The following is a 19691-nucleotide window of genomic DNA, read 5'->3' as shown; positions in this document are numbered from 1 at the left end:
ACATGGCCTTGGTGAGGCCAGACCTTGATTATCATGTGCAGCTTTGGCCTCCTAGTCTGAGGGAGGACATTCTTTCTAATGAGGGAGTCCAGCAAAGCTTTACCAGACTGATTCCCAAGATGACAGGACTGACATATAAAGAAAGATTGGACCAACTGGGTTTGTACTCACTGATTTAGAAGAATGAGGAGAGAGCTCATTAAAATATATAAAATCCTGATGGGACTGGACAGACTATATGCGGGAAGAATGTCCCTGAAGTCCAGAACTAGGGGTCATAATCTAAAAATAAGGAGTAAGCCATTCCGTACTGAGATGAGGAAGAATTTCTTCTCTCAGAGTTGTGAACCTATGGAATTCTCTATCACAGAAAGCTGCTGGGACCAGTTTGTTAGATATATTCAACAGGAGGCTGGATGTGACCCTTGCGGCTAAAGGGATCCGGAGGGAATGGAAGGGAAGTGAGTGGGATGCTGAAATTGCATGATCAGCCACAATCATATTAATTGATGGTGCAGGCTAGAAGAGCAAAACGGCCTACTTCTATACCTAATTTCTATATTTCTGTGTTAACAATGCCAAGGATATCAATCAACTTAAGAACAGGAAACTGCAGTACAGCAAATTAATTTTTGCATCCCAGTTCATTCATGAGGTTTGTCAATTCATGGTATCAGAACCATGATTTTATTTTCCTCATGCACAATCAACTTCAGCTTTGAAATCAGAAAGAGTGAACAATACATTTTCTTTTTAGAACACTGTCGCACTTGTACTTTGGAGATGCTTTCAATATCTTCAGGAAAAATGTAACAAAATTATTACAATTTTAAAATGTCTCTCAGCTCTGCACTGATCAGTTGATTAAAATGGAATGAGGTTAATACAGCTGTTTAAACGTTTTAACGATAGCTGATTAAATAACTTCAATATTCAAAGCATTCACTTTACCTGAACAACACAACCAAACATGTAACAGCAACTTCAAAATTGTGTGCTCACTTGAAGACACTAATCAGTTTGAAATTTATTTTCTATTAAGAACACAACTGTCCTCCCTAATATTTTCACACAATATCATTGGACATGGTACCATATTTATGGTCTTTGGCAGCAACTTCTCGGCTACAAGGATGTTTTTCCCATGGTAACATGGCAAGTACAACAAGTGAAATTAGCTAACGTCTTGCTACATTCTCTCAAGATTTGTATATTTTATAAAAATTCCTCTAGTAACATAATCCAGTACTTGTCCACCAATTCTATTTTACTAATTGTATCTAGGTTAGCTTTCTGGTTGGCAAAATGGAACTGAGCAGTGTGCCAAGTGGATTGGTATGGTAGCCTCAACATTTTATAATTTAGATAAATGGTTGCATGAGGGGACTGAAGGATGGTGAATTAGTTGACGATGCAAACATGTAGCAGAAAGGGATGTAGAAATGTTAAGTGAAGTGTAGGTGAAGTTCTGGAAAAAGGAGTATCACATAGGAAAATGTCCACTTTGGGAGGAGAATCTGTTTGGTGGCAGGGAGCAATGAAAGGGATGGGGAGAAGCTGGGAAGGGAGTTGGGGGGTGGGAAGGGGGGTTATTTGAAATTGGAGAACTCAAGTTCGAGTGCCCAGGCCAAAACAAACCACAGCACAAATTGGAGGAACAACACTTCATCTTCTGCCTGGTCAAACATGGACAAGAAAATCTCCTGTTTACCGCACACCCTCCTCCCTCAGCTGATGAATCAATGCTTCTCCATGTCAAACAATACTTAGAGGAAACACTGAGGGTGGCAAGGAACAGATCTGGGTGGGGCTTTCCGGGTCCACAACCAAGAATGTCTTGCCAGCAGCACTACTGATCAAGTTGGTTGTGTCATAAACAACATTACAGCTAGACTGAGTCTGAAATAGGCAGTGAGGGAACCAATGAGGGGGAATAAATACGTGTCACCTCATCCATCCAACTACTGAATCTGTCCATGATAGAATTGGTAAAAATGATCATAGTCCTAGTGGAAACAAAGATGATTCCACAAACAGTGGGTTAGGTGAAAGATGGGGGAGCCCTAAACATCAGTGGAAAATGTCAGGCTGAAGCAATCACAGCCACCTTCATCCAGAAGTGTCAAGTGGATAATTATTACCCATCAGTCATCTCTCCAACAACATTAGAGTGATGGAAGGTGTCATCAATAGTGCTATCAAGCAGTGCCTCAGCGATAACCTGCTCACTGATACTTAGTTTGAATTCCGTGAGGGCCACTGAGTTCCTGATATCTTAAACACTTGGTTCAAGTATGAAGAAAGAAGCAGAACTCTCGAGGTGAGGTGACAGCGACTGACCTTGATATCAAGGTTGTATCTGACCACATCTGGCATCAAAAAGCCTAAGGGAATTAGTGGGAGCAAACTCTGCTGGATGGAGTCACACATGGCACAAAGGATGATGGTATTGTTGCGCTATGACTAAAGTTGACAAGATGGCTGCCTGGGGCTTTTTAACTGACACAGGATTGCCAAAAGGGGTTGGCAGCTAAATATAGATGTTCACAGCCAGACTGGTGGTCTCCATAAAGAGATACTGGATAAAATAATGTAAGGTCCCATGGAGATCATGAAAGGGTTGTGGTGAGAGGAAACATTAGGTAACTTACTTGAGTTTCTGCAAACAAACAGTTCTAAACACATATGCATTTTAATAAAGGGCATTTTTGAAAGGCCTAGTTAAGCCAAGGTCTCAAGTTTGTTATTTAGCAAAAAGCAGAAGGAAAAGTCTGATCCTGCAGTATTCTGAACTTTTTAGATAATTCTAAGTTAGAAATGCAACCAAAAAATTAGAGTGAAAGGATTAGTTGAATTCCTTGAACAAGTGTCTGTAGACAGTAAAAGAAGCTAAGGGCATCATTAGGAAGATTAAGCAATAAATGATGTAAACACAACCTCTAAAAGACCACCAGCACAGGAAGTGGGCACAAGAAGGTCGTGAAAAGGGAGTTCAGGACTGGAGGGAGATTAAGAATTGAAGCTTAAGTGCAGGTGTGGATAAATTGAACAAATTCTTACATCCAAAGAACAAGGGAAGAGTGACAAGCACAGGTTACAACATACAAACTGAAGATGTGGTTATGTCCCAAAGTTATTTCTGGAATCTAAACAAGTTTCATTTAATGGCTAGGTAAAGTTTTAAAGTGATTGAATTTTAGCCTCAGTGGAATTTGAATTAAGAAAATTAGTAAGGGAAAATGTTGAGTAGAAATAGTCAAAGATTTGGCACGGTGGCTCAGTGGTTAGCACTGCTGCCTCACAGCACCAGGGACGTGGGTTCAATTCCAGCCTTGGGCAGTTGTCTGTTTTGAGTTTGCACATTCTCCACGTGTCTGTGTGGGTTTCCTACAGGTACTCCGGTTTCCCCCCACAATCCAAAAGATGTGCACATCAGGTGAATTGGCCATGCTAAATTGTCCGTAGTGTTAGGTGCATTAGGCAGAGGTAAATATAGGGTTGGGGTGGGTTATTCTTCGGAGGGCGGTGTGGACTTGTTGGGCCAAAGGGCCTATTTCATACTTAGGGAATCTAATCTGATCATCTCATCTAATCATTCATTCAAGGTCTAAACTCTGGTCGAAAACTTACTTACAATATAAGAATAGTGAGAGTTGTAATTGCAACTGCAAGGTCAGAAGAATTGTTTGTTTGATCTCTCAGGCTGAAGTGAGAGAGGGCTTGTTCTCAATTCGTCAGCTGTGACAAAGGATTGTAGTCACTTTATATTAGAGTTGATTTTAAAGACTTTACAACAATTGGTACAAATTAATATCCTTCCTAATTTTCTGTGCTAAAATTCATAGAGAATTTGGAAGCGTTCTTAGTGATAAACAAATACTTAGACTATTGGCAAATAATGCAGTATAGCTGGTAAATACTTGGGAAGGAGTATAACTGTCAGAAGTATTGTAAGGTATCGCAACGACAGATAATGGAGGTATCTGGTAGACATCATGAGATTATCGGAAGACTTAGGGCTGTACATAGAGTTTTCCATTGATGATGTGTTTGCTGGATTGGATGTGTGGATATGGCTACCATTGGCATCAATGTTGCATATTATTGTAACTCGAAAAGTGTAAAAATGTTGAATTCAGCTGAGGAAAGTTAGAGTGTCATTGACCTCTCCTCTTATCTGAGCTGTAAATAAGCCCCAAGTGAAAGCCAGATTCAGAGTAGTCTCTGGTCTCTCCCGCGTGTGGTTAAGAGATCTGAATACAGGTTGTTTGTATTGCTGAATACAGAACTCAAGACTCCTCGTTGATATTTTCCTCTACAATATGGTTATGATTGTTGTAGCTCTAGGACATCGCTCCAGGGGTTCCTCAGATTAGTGTGCTAGGCCCAACCATCTTCACCCTGCCTCATCAGTCACCTTCCCTTTATCATAAAGGTCAGAATTGGGGATGTTCACTGATGATTACACAATGTTCAACATCATTCATGACTCATCAGATAATGAAGCAAGGCTTTGACAATATCCAAGCTTGGGTTGTCAAGTGGCAAATAACATTCATGCCACAAAAACATCAGGCAATGACTACCTTCAATAAGAGACCATCTCATCATCTCCCCATGACATTCAATGGCATTACTAGTAAGGAATTTCCCACTATCAACATTTGGGGGTTATCATTGACCAGAAACTGAATTGGACTAGCCATATAAATATAGTGACTACAAGAAAACGTCACAGGCTTGGAATCCTACAGTGAGTAACTCACCTTCTGAATCCCCAAAGCTTGTCAAACATCTACAAGGCACAGGTCAGAAGTGTGATTTGTCTGGATGGGTGCAGCTCCAAGCACTCTCAAAATTTGATACCAACTATTAAAAAAGCAGTCAACTCCCTCCACTATTGATGTTGAGTGTCAGCGATGCATACCATCTCCAAGATGCACTGCAGAAATTTCTCAAAGCTCCATAGATAGCTCCTTTGATATAACTTTGTTGATAAAAAAAATTTGAAATGTTGTAGGGTTGGGGTCGTTAAAGCAGAGGTGGAGAGATTCTTACTAGGCATGGGAATCAAAGGTTATCAGGGATAGATGGGATTAAGTAGGCAACTCTTCCCTTTTTTTAAAATCATAAAGGGATCATTTCATACTTGTAATTTGTGAATGGCAAGATTTAAATAATTCAATTGCCTCTGTATTGTCAAGCTAACTCAATTAATGCACAAATCTTAGAAATTGCTGACAAATGAAAAGGACACAATCTTTAAATCGACAGTGCTACACTCAATCCAGCTCATACGCTTGTTTTTGCAAAAGAAAATATTTCTGATTTAAAAAACCAACCCAGTTTGTTCTCTTTCTCTGTATTCATCTTCATATTGTTTTCTGTCATCCCTTTTCCAGTCTGCACCTCTACCGTCATCCATGTAGCTCAGCTGATAATCTTTTCTTATATTTGAATACCTATCTGAACTCCTGATATCACTTTCATGTTCCTTGTGGTAGACATTTCTCCAATCAGCTGATTCGTGTACATGATCTCCATATGGCCCCCTTCGCTGATCAGAGTATTGATCATAACCAGTACTGGTCTCGACATATTGTTCTCTCTCTCTTTTCAAATCCGTATATCCACTTGAAACATTTTCTTGATATTGCGATTTGTTATCTTTCCTTAGATCTGCATATCGGTCCATAACGCCAATACTCTCTTCATAAAAATCTTTATCATCTCTTCTCCAGTCAGAATACATATCAGAGGATTGAACTTCAGTTCTATATTGTCCTTCGTCATGTCTTGGAACTGAATACATCATCTTGTTTGTCAGTGATTGTTCTCTTGCGTACACTATGTCTTCCATCAAATCTTGCTCCACTTGCAAGGGATTTCTCTCCCATTCTTGCTGCCATCCTGACCAGATAGGAAAAACAAGTTGCTTAACTAAATATGAACAAAAGTGAAAACTTTGTATAGTCACCTGATAATACAGAACTTAAGTACTGCTGAAAATGACACATTTTTGGCTGGCAAACAGGGCAATTCACAAGAAACACCCAACTACAGTGAATATATTTATATTGTTTGAGAAGAGTGCTAATTGACGGGCAGACACTCTGATTGTAAGGAGTGCTGTAATGGAGAATGCAACAGCTAATGATGACTGACAGCCAGGTTTTCGGGTATGTTTTGCAAATTGTCCTAACGTGTATTAGACAAAAAGGTTTGATAAAATGTATCTTTTTTCAACTTAACTCTGTGCAATACAGTTAAATACAGTGGACAGCAATTGTTGTGTCAAAGAATTCAGAACAAATATATCAAACTCTGATGTTCAGAACATACACATTAGAAATTGCTATTCATTGTTAAACAAAAAGCATATTCAGGAAAATGCCATCTTAAGGTAACTTTAGTATGGTTTCTTTTCAGATGTAATATGATTACTGTTTTCTGTGCATGCATTAAATTTCTAGTTTCATTCTTTCAACTTCAGATTCCCTTTTGTTGTAAGGTATGTAGCAGTAGGGAAACTAATTTTGTGATTAGTTATAATCACATAGAGTCAAAGTTAATTAGCTGTACTGCACAGAAACAGTCCAAATCATTCAAGCCAATCAGATGTCCTAAATTAATCTAGACCCATTTGTCAGCATTTGGTCACATCCTTTCAAACCCTTCAAATTCACGAACCTATCCAGATGCCTTTTAAATGCTGTAATTCTTATCAGCCTCCACCGCTTCCTATGGCAGTTCATTCTATACATGCACCAACTTCTGCATGAAAATGTTGCACCTTAGGTCCCTTTTAATTCTTTCCTCTCTCACCAAAGTATATCATTGATCAGTTATTATTCTGCTTAATTATATCCATTTCAGTGGTTAGTACAGTAATATCTAGTGTCAAAATATTGTACCATGGCATTACAAACATAACCTAACTTTCAAGAGTTACAGCTCTAAGACTGAGAAAGATCTGTTTACTTTGCAATCCAGACTTCCAAGGTTGAATAAGACAGAGATAGTATACTCTCAAATTGTTAGCCCTTATCAAGGTATCATAAATCACAGCTGAGATCTTACACTAGTGTTTCAACTTATGTAGATGCAATGAATATTCAAGTTAACTTGTAACAAAGAGTTTAAGTTTAGACTTTAATATCTTCTGTATTATTTGCCTTTAAGGTATAAAGGATAACAAACTGATAACAAACATTCAAACACAGTGAAATTAAGTGGTTAGCAATAACTAATTGTCTGATTGAATGGAATTTCAAATAAGCAAGAACTGAGATGTGCGTTTAAGGATATCAGTCTTTGGGTATTGACTGCATATGGCTCCTTTTTTTTAAAAAAAACAGGCAAAGAATATGTTGAATATCCTCATAGTAAAATGACAGTAACAAATGAAGAAGTGGGACCTGTGGATAGCTGACAACTGAAAGACCCAACCAAGAGATAGTGGGAGGTGACATCAATGCCCATCACTTTTAAGAGCCAATTAGAGGGTATCATGTGACCCTTTACCCAATTAGCAATAAGCTTGGTCTACCCTTGGCCAGATGTAATTGATCACAACATGGGTTGCGGCTTGCACAGGAACAACCGTCAGGGACTAATGTCGTGTGAGGAAGTTTGATGTTATCCTACAGATATTATTGAAATCTTAAGTAAAATTTCCTGAGTTACTAAGGAGATTGTCGTTTGTTGTCTTAATGTTTAAATTTCAACTGACCTAAGTTTTTTTTTATTAATTCACAGGATGACAGAGTCATTGGCGAGGCCAGCACTTATTGCTCATCTCTAATTGCCCAGAGGGCAGTTAAGAGTCCATCACATTGCTATGGGTCTGGAGTCACACATAGACCAGTCAATGTAAGGACGACAGTTCACTTCCTTCAAGGACATGAGTGAACCAGGTAGGTTTTTCTGACATTCGGCAAGTGTTTCATGGTCATCATTAGACTCCAAATTTCAGATTTTTATTGAATTCAAATTCCACCATCTGCTGTCGTAGAATTTGAACCCGGGTCCTCAGACCATTACCTAGGTCTCCGATTAATATTCCAGTGATAAGAACACGAGGCCATTACTTTCTCGAGAAATATTGGAATTTGAGTATAAGACTTCTAAAACTTGCTGACACAAGGATAACTGCTTGTGAACGCCCAGATCTAGGCTGAATTGATTCTGCTGGTCTACTTGTTGCACCTACACAAAGACTATATGCTAAATGAGCCACAACTTCAAACTAAGCAATGAATGGGAAATTCATTGGAAATCACCTTGAGATCCTATTCTTCATTGTCATGCATATGTAAGGAAAAGAAACAGAAGAAAATGGTAATGGGTAAACTGACATAAAATAGGAGGTGACCAGTGCAGCATCAACATCTGCACAGACCTGTTTGCTGATCTGACATCAAACCTTGCATGAGCCACAATTTCTTGATATTATATCCAGAAGAAAAGAAAATAATCTTTGCTTCACCTTCCCCAACCAAGCCCCATCATCATTTGTATACCTCCAGTTCATGATTTCAGATTGAAGCTCAGTGTTTGCATAAAATATACCTTTGGATCCATATTCCTGGTATGAACGCTGTGCATAGCTTTGTGAATTCATTCCCTCTTGAAGGCTTCCACCTTGATTCATTCTAACATCTGTGGAGTTAATTTGTGAATACATAGACTTTTGAGGAGTTGCATTCTAGCCAGCTGGAAGAGAAATCTGAAGGATACTTATTTTTAATTTCACAGAAGGAAGAGAAAACCAAATTGGTTGATGTTGCAAGAAATAATTACATGCTACTGACAAATTTGTTCAGTTGCAGTATATAGCTGAGGAAAACAATGGTAAGGTAAAACATTCAATAACAAGAGGTCACGCTTTCAAGGTGAGAGGTAAAAAGTTGAAGGGGGATACACGCAGCAAGTACTTTACACAGAGGGTGGTGGGTGTCTGGAACTCGTTGCCAGCAGAGGTGGTAGAGGCAGGCACAGTAGATTCATTTAAGATGAGTCTGGACAAATGCATGAATAAGTGGGGAGCAGAGGGATACAAATGCTTAGGAATTGGGTGACAGGTTTAGACAGTAGATTTGGATTGGTTCAGGCTTGGAGGGCTGCAGGGCCTGCTCCTGGGCTGTTAATTTTCTTTGTGCTTTGATGTATGAATAAGGTAACACGACTTACATTCAGATCATTTAAATATTGAAGCACAACTAGTTTGCATTTGTAAACGATGACAAAACTGTGAAATCAATTCCTACATAAATATGAAAACAAGTTCCAACCAAAGATATTTCATTTGTTCTGTTATTCTAGGTTCTTTTTAATCCGAAGAGATGATTAAAGAATGAATTAAACGGTAAAGTAAAATTATTTTGCAAAGTTATGGTCTGGACAGCCTACTCAAGAATGTTTGGAGTGGTCTGACCTAGTCCATAATAATTTGAAGCAACAAATTAATCACTTCATTGTGACAGAACTGGAATGGAGTGTGCAGCAGATTCCTAGAAGTAGGCACTGCTCTGTGACTATTTGTTACAAATGCAAGCTTTTGTTTACCATAAAAGAAAAAGCACACATTATATCCATTGGAAAATTCAGATTCAATTCAAAGACAAATGGTTTTAGTTCACTAAAGCATCTATTCAAATTCTTACGGGATACTTACTGGAGCATCCCACAGAATTCATCAAATTACCGGTGAAGATATACTTTAAATGTTTTACCAGCTGTTAAATTTAAATTTGGAATATAAATGATGATAATGCATACATACCATTGCTTGGAAGTGGAACCCTTTTAACTACGCTAATCGTGCTGGGTGGATCCTGTCCTCTGATCACCTATAATTCATAATATTAATAGGTATCACAAAACAAACAACCCATTGCATATTTTATTTTCATTATGTATAGTTTCCATGTGCTGCAACTAAGAAAACTAGCTGATGAAATTTGTTTTCCAACAATTATTGGAAAATGCCATTATTGATCATATTGTAGCAGCACTTAGTTTCTAACGTATTAAAACTCAAATATTGCCCTATACTGAAAATATTGAAATATGCATTTCAGAACTGCTTCAGAATTACATTTGTTTAATAAAAACAGACTGATCATTTAGTTTGTCATTACTAATTAAAAATATTTCTATTGCTCTGTAAATAACTCAGAAAAATAAAAGACAAAGAGTAAGAATGCTTACAATGCACAATAATCCTGTGGTGTTAACTTGTCCACTAAAACAAATGTTCTAATATCTAGCAACTCTGCATTTCAAAAATGTAGTTATGGGATCACTTTGACAAATAGTGGACATGAAGCAAGCTAATTATTTGAATAATACAGTCCATTAAACCAGGAGGTCAGTCAGTTCAATTAATTGGATGGCTGGTTTGCAACGCAGAGTGTAAAACAGCATGGATTCAATTTCCATACCAGCTGAGGGTACAATAAAGGGCTCCCCTTCTCAATCACTCTCCTCACCTGAGGTGTGGTGACCTTCAGATTAAAACCACCAAATTATATGGAGAGAACTATCCTATGATCTGCTGAGACTATAGTCTGTGAGGTCATAGATTCTTGAGGCAAATATAATGTTGCACAAATGAACAAGCTCAGGAAAGTCAAGTGAGGAGCACGTGAGTAGGCTGGAACAAAACAAAACTAAGATGCTGGGGAAAACTTAATTCATATTACATAACAAACCCCCAAACTGAAAAATAAAGTCTGCACATGACTGAATTTAAATTTTAGGTCTCTGAATAAAGGCTTACAGGAAAGCAGCCTTTTATACTCGGTCATTCAATTCACTCACCAACTACACAAGTTTAAAAATTACTCCATTGCCTTCACAATGCATCTTACAATATTTAGCTGGTGGCTTGAAACTGACACAGTAAGAAAGATTTGCTCCAAAAAGAGAATTCCTTAAATTACAAGGCCACAGACAACAGACAGTAAAAAGAAAGCATGAATACATAACTCAATTAAAATGTGCTTTTGAAAGAGATGGTAGTGTTAGAAAATCTATTTTCACATACAGTTGTTCAATACAATTAAAATTAAAGAATTAATGTTCGTATGTCTAGAAACGACCTACTCTGAACCAACATTCTCTCTAAGCTGCGCAACTGGTTGAAGGTCCTGCAAATGCTAATCACATCCTGACTTTTCCCATCCTCAATGGCCTCAGAAGTCCCCACAGAATATGGAAAACTTAGTTCTGACCTACTAGCAATCTGGTGCATACTGAATTAATCAAAATGTGGTGATCTATTTGCAACAATTTTCAGATTAAATTCAGAATTCTGCAAGTAGTAGAGAAGGAGTAAAAATTTAGACTTGTTTAGTTTGGGACCACAATTTACGAAACACATTTTTAATCAAATAGATCATAAATAATGCAACCAAAAACTGCACCATTCAGGAGATTTATTTTTTGCTATTTAACAGAATACAGGTATCACCAGCAAGGTCAGCTTTGTTTCCAACTGAAAGTCTAGTTCCTATGAATCAAAAATGCCACTTTGTTAAGGCTTGAATCCTAATCTTTCATGCAACAATAAGGGAGAGATGGTGACATGGTGATATTGTTGCTGGACTCGAATCCAGAAACCAAGGCTAATGCTTTGGGAATATGGGTTCAAACTCCATCATGGAAAATGGCAAAAATTTGAAGTCAGCAAAAGTCTGGAATTTAAAGCTAGCCTAATGGCGACCAGGTAACCATTGTTGAATATTGTAAAAGCCTATTTAAGTCATTAATGCCCTTTAGGGAAGGGAATCTGCCATCCTTGCCTGAACTGGTCTACATGTAACTCCAGACCCAAAGGTTGGTTGACTGTCAATTGCCCTCTGAAAAGGTCCTTCCAAACCATTCAGATTAAGGAGTAATTCAGAGTGTGCAGCAAATGCTGCTGTAGCCAATGATACCTATTTGCCATGAGCAAATGTTTTGAACAGGTCCTTATGCATTACTGGTTAGATGTAAAAGAACAAAAATCGGTATGTTCAAGTACTCTTCATTTCCTTTTGGCAACTTACTGGAACAGGTATGCTTTTGCTAAGTGCATGAAAATTGTATTTTTTTTTCCTCTAAACTCTCAGACTTTGCAGGCCAATGTTAGATGATAGTTGAACTTTTCAAACATCTGTTTGACTGGCCCCTGGTATGTTTTTAACCTCCAAGTGAAGTGGGAAAAATAGATTGCAAATGTCTTGGTACAAATTCTTTTGAAATAGCAATGAAGGTGTGTCATCTGGTTTTATTCTGTTTTGAATCATAATCTTGGTTGTTCCAGAATACACACAAACCTGATTACATCTGATGTTTTGTAAACACTGTATTCCTGCAATCTTTTTCATTGGTTCTTGAAAGGGTTGCTTTTTGCACTGGCAAGATTTTATTTATTTTGCCCTGGCTCTTCTTAGAAGATGGCGAAGGCTGCTATTTTCTATGCCAGTCTTGGGGTAGTAGTACCATGTGATAGTAAGATGATCTGTTGGGTAGGGAATACAGAAATGTAATTCAGATATGGAGTAGACTGGTAACTTGAGTAAATGCTTCCATGATAATGTAACTCTTGTTCTGCTCAAGGGAGAAGGTGCTACCAAAGTAAACAGAGTGAGTTATTACAGCCAAAGTGCGCAAGTGGAGAAGTTCCATTTTGAGTAGAATGTCAATGAAGATGCAACAATCTAGTGCCCTGGAAAATGCCAAGCTCTTTGTACTTTTTTGCAACTGTATCAGGCAATTGATGGCAGACTTGAGCCTTCCAAACTGGCACTTCTATATAATGACAGAACTTTACAAACATGGAGCACGAGTAGGCCACTTGGCCCTTCAAGTCTACTCGATCAGTACAGGAGTTGGGAGATCATGTTGCGGTTGTACAGGACATTGGTTAGGCCAATGTTGGAATATTGTGGGCAATTCTGGTCTCCTTCCTATCAGAAGGATGTTGTGAAACTTGAAAGGGTTCAGAAAAGATTTACAAGGATGTTGCCAGGGTTGGAGCATTTGAGCTAAGGGAAGGGGCTGAATAAGCTGGGGCTATTTTCCCTGGAGAGTCAGAGGCTGAGGATTGACCTTATAAACGTTTATGACATTATGAGGGACATGGATAGGAAAAATAGATCAGGTCTTTTCCCTCAGGTGGGGAAGTCCAGAACTAGAGGGCATAGGTTTAGGGTGAGAGGGTAAAGATATAAAAGGGACTTAAGGGGCAACATTTTCACGCAGGGGGTGGTGTGTGTTTGAAACGTGCTGCCGGAGGAAATAGTGGAGGCTGGTACAATTATAGCATTTAAAAGGCATCTGGATGAATCGCAAGGGTTTAAAAGGGATATGGACCTAGTGGTGGCAAATGGAACTAGATTAGATTGGGATATCTGGTAAACATGAGCGAGTTGGACCAAAGGGTTTACTTCCATGCTGTACATCTCTAGGAGTCTAACTGCTATTAAAATAAAGTGACTTTCTCATTAAGATGGAGTTGAGAGTCAACCATACTGCTGCAAAAGTAGAGTCCAATGATCCAGACACAATAACTATGGCAGAGTTCCTATCCTCAAAGACATTACAGAAATTAGAGTCATCGAGATGTACAGCATGGAAACAGACCCTTCGGTCCAACCCGTCCATGCCGACCAGATATCCCAACCCAATCTAGTCCCACCTGCCAGCACATGGGCCCATAACCCTCCAAACCCTTCCTATTCATATACCCATCCAAACGCCTTTTAAATGTTGCAATTGTACCAGCCTCCACCACTTCCTCTGGCAGCTCATTCCATACATGTACCACCCTCTGTGTGAAAAAGTTGCTCCGGAGGTCTCTCTTATATCCTTCCCCTCGCACCCAAAACCTATGCCTTCTAGTTCTAGACTCCCTCACCACAGGGAAAAGATTTTGGCTATTTATCCTATCCATGCCCCTCATAATTTTGTAAACCTCTACAGTCACCCCTCAGCCTCCGATGCTCCAGGGAAAACAGCCACAATCTGTTCAGCCTCTCCCTATGGCTCAGATTCTCCAACCCTGGCAACTCCTGTACTCAATACTTTCACCAATAAAGGAAAGCATACCAAACGCCTTCTTCACTATCCTATCTACCTGCAACTCCACTTTCAAGGAACTAAGAACCTGCACTCCAAGGTCTCTTTGTTCAGCAACACTCCCTCGGACCTTACCATTAAGTGTATAAGTCCCATTCAGATTTGCTTTCCCAAAATGCAGCACCTCGCATTTATCTGAATTAAACTCCATCTGCCACTTCTCAGCCCATTGGCCCATCTGATCAAGATCCTGTTTTAATCTGAGGCAACCTTCTTCTTTGTCCACTACACCTCCAACTTTGGTGTCATCTGCAAACTTACTAACTGTATCTCTTATGCTCGCATCCAAATCATTTATGTAAATGACGAAAAGTAGAGGACCCAGCAGAAATCCTTGTGGCACTTCACTGGTCACAGACCTCCAGTCTGAAAAACAACCCTCCCCCACCACATCTGTCTTCTATCTTTGAGCCAGTTCTGTATCCAAATGGCTTGTTCTCCCTGTATTCTGTGAGATCTAACTTTGCTAACCAGTCTCCCACGGGGAATCTTGTCGAATGCCTTACTGAGTCCAGATAGATCACATCTACCACTCTGCCCTCATCAATCCTTTTTGTTACTCCTTCGAAAAACTCAATTAAGTTTGCGAGGGGTGATTTCCCACGCACAAAGCCATGTTGACTATCTCTAATCAGTCCTTTCCTTTCCAAATACATGTACATCCTGTCCCTCAGGATTCTCTCCAACAACTTGCACAACGCAGGCATCAGGCTCACTGGTCTGTGCTTTGTCCTTTTCACCCTTCTTAAACATTGGTGCTACGTTAGCCAACCTCCAGTCTTCTGGCACCTCACCTGTGACTATCAATGATACAAATATCTCAGCAAGAGGCCCAGCAATCACTTCTCTAGCTTCCCACAGAGTTCTCGTGTACACCTGATCAGGTCCTGGGGATTTATCCACCTTTATCCATTTCAAGACATCCAGCACTTCCTCCTGTATTATATGGACATTTTTCAAGGTGTCACCATCTATTTCCCTACATTCCATATCTTCCATATGCTTTTCCACAGTAAATACTGATGCAAAATACTCGTTTAGAATCTCCCCCACTTTCTGCAGTTCCACACAAAGGCCTGATGGGTTTTAATGACAATTGATGATCACCATAACTAAGTTAGCTTTGTTTTCCAGATTTTTATTCAGTTTATTTAAATTCCATCAGCTACTTTGTGGAATTTGAATCAATTTTTCCAGACCATTAACCTGGGTCCCACAATTACCAATCAGTGACATCATTATCAAATCCACTGAAGCACAATTGACAGATTGAATAAAGATCCATTCATGTAATTTTGCCTGATCACTTATGAGTAAAAACTTATTTTAAAATTAAAACTAAATAAAAACACACTGCACTAAGTTTAAACAAATGCACTAAGTTTAAAAAAACGTTAAATTCTGTTAGTATGCCTCTCCCATTGAAATGTTCTGTTGTAACTTACCTTTATGCTCCTCCTTCCTTCCAATTTCTCAATAATAGCAGCTCTTTCTTTAACAATAAGGCTTAACTCCTCTTGCTTTAATTTAGTTGCATCCCACTTCACCATCTCTGGATATTCTCTTGACTAAAAAAAATAAGAAACTTGAAGGAAGTTGTCTAATTCTGATAAAATTACCCTTAGCATAGAATGCAATTGAAATGTTTTCAAAATAAACTGCAGAGAATCCTGGAAATACTGAGCAGGTCAGGTAACAGCCGGCAAAGAGAAACAGAGTTGAACAGTGTAGGGATAATGATGTTTCATTACACAGTTTTAAATGAAGAGTCAATATGAAATATTAACTCCATTACTCTCAGTTTGAAACAAATCATCGGATTAGGCAGTATTTGCATTCTCTGCTTCTATTTCAGATTTCAAGTGTCTGCAACATTTATTGCTTATAAATTTATGTGTTAGTTTGTTTGAAATAATTTATTTTCTTAAGTGCAACAATTAATTCAGGCTGGTGACAGTATTCATGTTAAAATACTATTAATCACAGATGTTGGAAAATGAAAAGATACATTTTGCAGCATAGAAATAAAAATAACAGTGATGTGGTAAGGAGGGAACTACCCATGAAGTTCAGAGGGTTCCATAACTCCATTGCATGGCAAATTGAGAACGCGCTTGCAACAATTATTCACCAGAAAAATGTCGTGCTCACACCTACACTATTGCACTGCTTTATGACAGAACAGAGCTCCATCCTACTACCTCAAATCAGCTTTTTATGAACCGGCATGCCAAAAGTCAATTTGCAAAATTCTGCACTGTCATAGAATCATGTAGTATAATGGCTCATCGAGTTTATATCACCAAAACTACACTAAATTTGCACAAGTCTCATCTGCACCATCATCAGTGCAATCGCACCCTTCCTATAGTGACCAGTAGATAGTACTCCACCTCTTGTCAAATCGAAGTTCTGTCCAGTTCCAACATAATTCCAAAATAAAACAAAGGATTGTGTACACTGGAGACCAGAAACAAAAACAGAAATTGCTGGAAAAACGCAGATCTATTGGCACCTGTTAAGAGAAAACAATTAACGTTTCAAGTCCAGTGATCCTTCCTCAGAACTGCAGTTCTTCAGAAAGTCCTAGCATTCTGCAATTCACTGAGTACTGCGTTACCTTGTAACTTCTTTCAAGTGCATCATCTTACGCTTCTCAGAGTTAAATTCCACTTATGAGCCCATCTGACCTATCCGTCAATATGACCTTTCTCACCATCAAGCTTCATGTCATATTCAAACTTAATTATTGCAAACCCACACCCCCTCCTCAAAAAACATTCTTATCCACATCATTTATACACATCACGAACACTAAGGGATGCAGCACTGATCCCTGTGGTATACCACAGAACCCTGGTCTTTCGTCACACAAACAAAGTCTTATAATCCCTAAAGTGCAGAGAGGGGTCATTTGGCCCATCGTGTCTGCACTCATCCTCCAAACAGCACCCCACCCGCCACTCTTACCCCATATCCCTGATTTACCATGGCTAAATCCACCTACCTTGATTGTCCCTGGACACTGTGGAGCATTTTAGTATGGCCAATCCACCTAACCTGCACATCTTTGGACAGTGGGAGAAAACCCATGCAGACACGAGGAAAGAGTCTAAACTCTACAAAGACAGTCACCTGAGTCTGGAATTGAACCGAGGTTCCTGATGCTGTGAAGCAGCAGTGCCAACCTCTGTTCCACAGTGCCACACTGTGGTCTTCTACCAGCACACTTTGTCTCCTGTTACGAAGTCAATTTATATCCAACTTGTCAAATTACCCTGAGGAATAAAAGCATTATTGACCCATAATGGTTTGATTTTGAAGAGAAATGAAAGGATGTGGTGTGCAGTGTTCAGACGGCTGTCAATTAGATGTTCTGACACACACAGATCACATGACTCTGGGATCTTGGCAGATGCAGCTCGCTCAGGAAACACACTACCTCAAAGTCTTCCAGAAGACAATCAGGTTTCACAAAAAAAAACAGAACAAAAGAGCAAGCAATTTTTGTTCAGCGGGCTTCCCCAACTGAAACAAAAAACTTCAACTGCCTTCAAAACACTATTCACGAAAGACATCGTTGAATACATATGGTTTCCAAGAAATGCCTGGTTAGGACAAGTTCCAATGTGCCTTTTCAAAAAAATTCCAATCCAGTTATCATCACAGAACTTAAAATAAATCCATTTGTCCACAAACATGCTAGAATCGAAATGGTTAAACTTGAAGTCTTCACAACATCATTTTCCGGTTATCAGAGAACCCAGCACAAAAATTGTACATCATCTCCATCTCCGCACCCTATTCTGTTTTCTCCTTTCATCCTTCCTCTTCAACAGCTTTTAGGGATCTCACCTAAAACATTTGAGCTTCAAACAACAGCAGGATAATAACAACCCAAATTCATTTCCAGCCTGAAAACATTAGCAGATGTTACAAAACTATCAGGAGCTGAGAATGTTGGCCCAGTGACTAATTTCAATAAATCAAGCAGAGTGCACAACAGAGGTCAGGAGCTTTCCATTTGGGAGACATGACCAACTGGCTGTTGGCTATTCAACAAAGGTGCACCTTTTCTTTGGCAAGGACATTATGCCAATGGAATTCACACCATCAAATAGTATCACAAACATAAAATCCACATAAGTAGTTTTGGTGAAGATCCAACAAAAAGCAGTGTCATCATGGGAAAGAAATGGAGAAAGAACTTGATTCTAATAAGAGTTTTTCATTCCTGAGTGCTCCAAATAACTAAATTTTGCATTATATTAACTGCTATGTAGTTCCTTAATGCATCATTTGAAAAATTCACTCTAACAATGCAGCATTAGATTTTTTAAAATTTGCATTTGTGAGCGGAGAAAGTCACTGACCTGGCCAGCATTTATTTCTTATTCCTAACATCTCTAAAATGTGGGTAAGCTGCCGTCTTGTGTTGTTGTACTCTGTGTGGGCACAGGTATACCCTCTGTGCAATCAGGAAGGGAGTTCTAGAATTTTGATGAGCAGTGAAGAAAAAGTGATATAGTTCAAAATCAGGATGGTGTGTGTTTTGAAGGGAAACTTGTAGATGTTTGAGCTTCCATGCATCTGCCGCCCTTCTTCATCCATGTGATGAGGTCATGGGTTTGTAACATGGTGGTGAAGGAGCCATCTCAAATTATTGCAATCTTCTTATAGATGGTACAGAGAGCACATAAATGGTAAAAAAAAACAGCTGGAAAAAATAAGATGTACAGGTGAAGTTGCCTACATTGTATTGAATGTTATCAAGTATTGTTGGAGCTGCACTCATGTTTGTTTAGCGGCAGGAAGAGCGGGAGTGACGACAGGAGACTGCTGGGGAGATAAAAAAGAGTTCCGTGAGCCAGATTGCTAAGGTAACTAGTTTTTAATTCTTTTTTTTCCAATAGTCTATTTGGGAATTTAGAATAGTGGGAATGGAGGTTAGAGCAATTGAATATTCCTCCTGCAGAATGTGGGAGGTAAGGTCACCATTGGTGTCCCTGCTGACTTCATCTGCAGGAAGAGCACCCAACTCCAACTCCTTGAAAACCGTTTTAGAGAACTGGAGCTAGAGCTGGGTGGACCTCGGATCATTTGGAAGGCAGAGGGGGTTATTGAGAGAAGTTACAGAGAGGGAGTAGTCACACCTGAAGTCAAGAAAAAGGCAGATGGATACAGTCAGGGGACGGAAAGGGAACTGGCAGACAGAGCAGGGATCCCCTGTGACCATTCTCCTTAATATCAAGGATACCATTTTGGATACTGTTGGAAGTGGATGGAGTGGGGAGAAACTTACTAGGGGTATGCCATGGGGTACAGGTCTCTGGCACAGAGTCTGTCCCTGTTGCTCAGAAGGGAAGGGGGAGAGGAGCATAGAATTACACTTTGGGAACTCCGATGGAGGTGCTGCGGGAACGGGAGAGACCCATGTTTGGTGTGCTGCCTCCCAGGTCCGTGATGTATTGGATCGTGATTTTGGGATCCTTGAGGGGGAGGGGGAGAAGCCCCAAGTTGTGGTCCATATAGGCATGAACCACATAGGTAGGAAAAGGGATGGG

The 19691-nt window shown here is 39.4% G+C and overlaps 1 protein-coding gene across 18 annotated transcripts in view; it reads right to left on the bottom strand.

Moving 5' to 3' along the window:
• Positions 1-19691, bottom strand: part of LOC122549861 — a 70586-nt gene that overhangs the window by 23950 nt on the left and 26945 nt on the right. For 16 of the 18 annotated variants that reach the window (XR_006311684.1, XM_043690000.1, XM_043690008.1 and 13 more), the window contains 4 exons: positions 15573-15695; positions 9785-9851; positions 8572-8661; positions 5343-5910 (listed from right to left, as the gene is read on the bottom strand). Coding sequence is in view for 17 of the 18 variants with exons in the window: in XM_043690000.1 (XP_043545935.1) it covers positions 5343-5910; positions 8572-8661; positions 9785-9851; positions 15573-15695 (848 nt within the window). In the remaining variant the exon portion in view is untranslated. The remainder of the gene's footprint in view (positions 1-5342; positions 5911-8571; positions 8662-9784; positions 9852-15572; positions 15696-19691) is intronic. The other 2 variants (XM_043690006.1, XM_043690007.1) reach the window with 2 other exon arrangements.

The sequence above is a fragment of the Chiloscyllium plagiosum genome, chromosome 5 (genome assembly GCF_004010195.1).
Source record: "Chiloscyllium plagiosum isolate BGI_BamShark_2017 chromosome 5, ASM401019v2, whole genome shotgun sequence".
Classification (NCBI taxonomy): Eukaryota; Metazoa; Chordata; class Chondrichthyes; order Orectolobiformes; family Hemiscylliidae; genus Chiloscyllium; species Chiloscyllium plagiosum.
The sequence above is the reverse complement of the archived record's forward strand: the minus strand, read 5'-3'. Positions and strand labels throughout refer to the sequence as shown.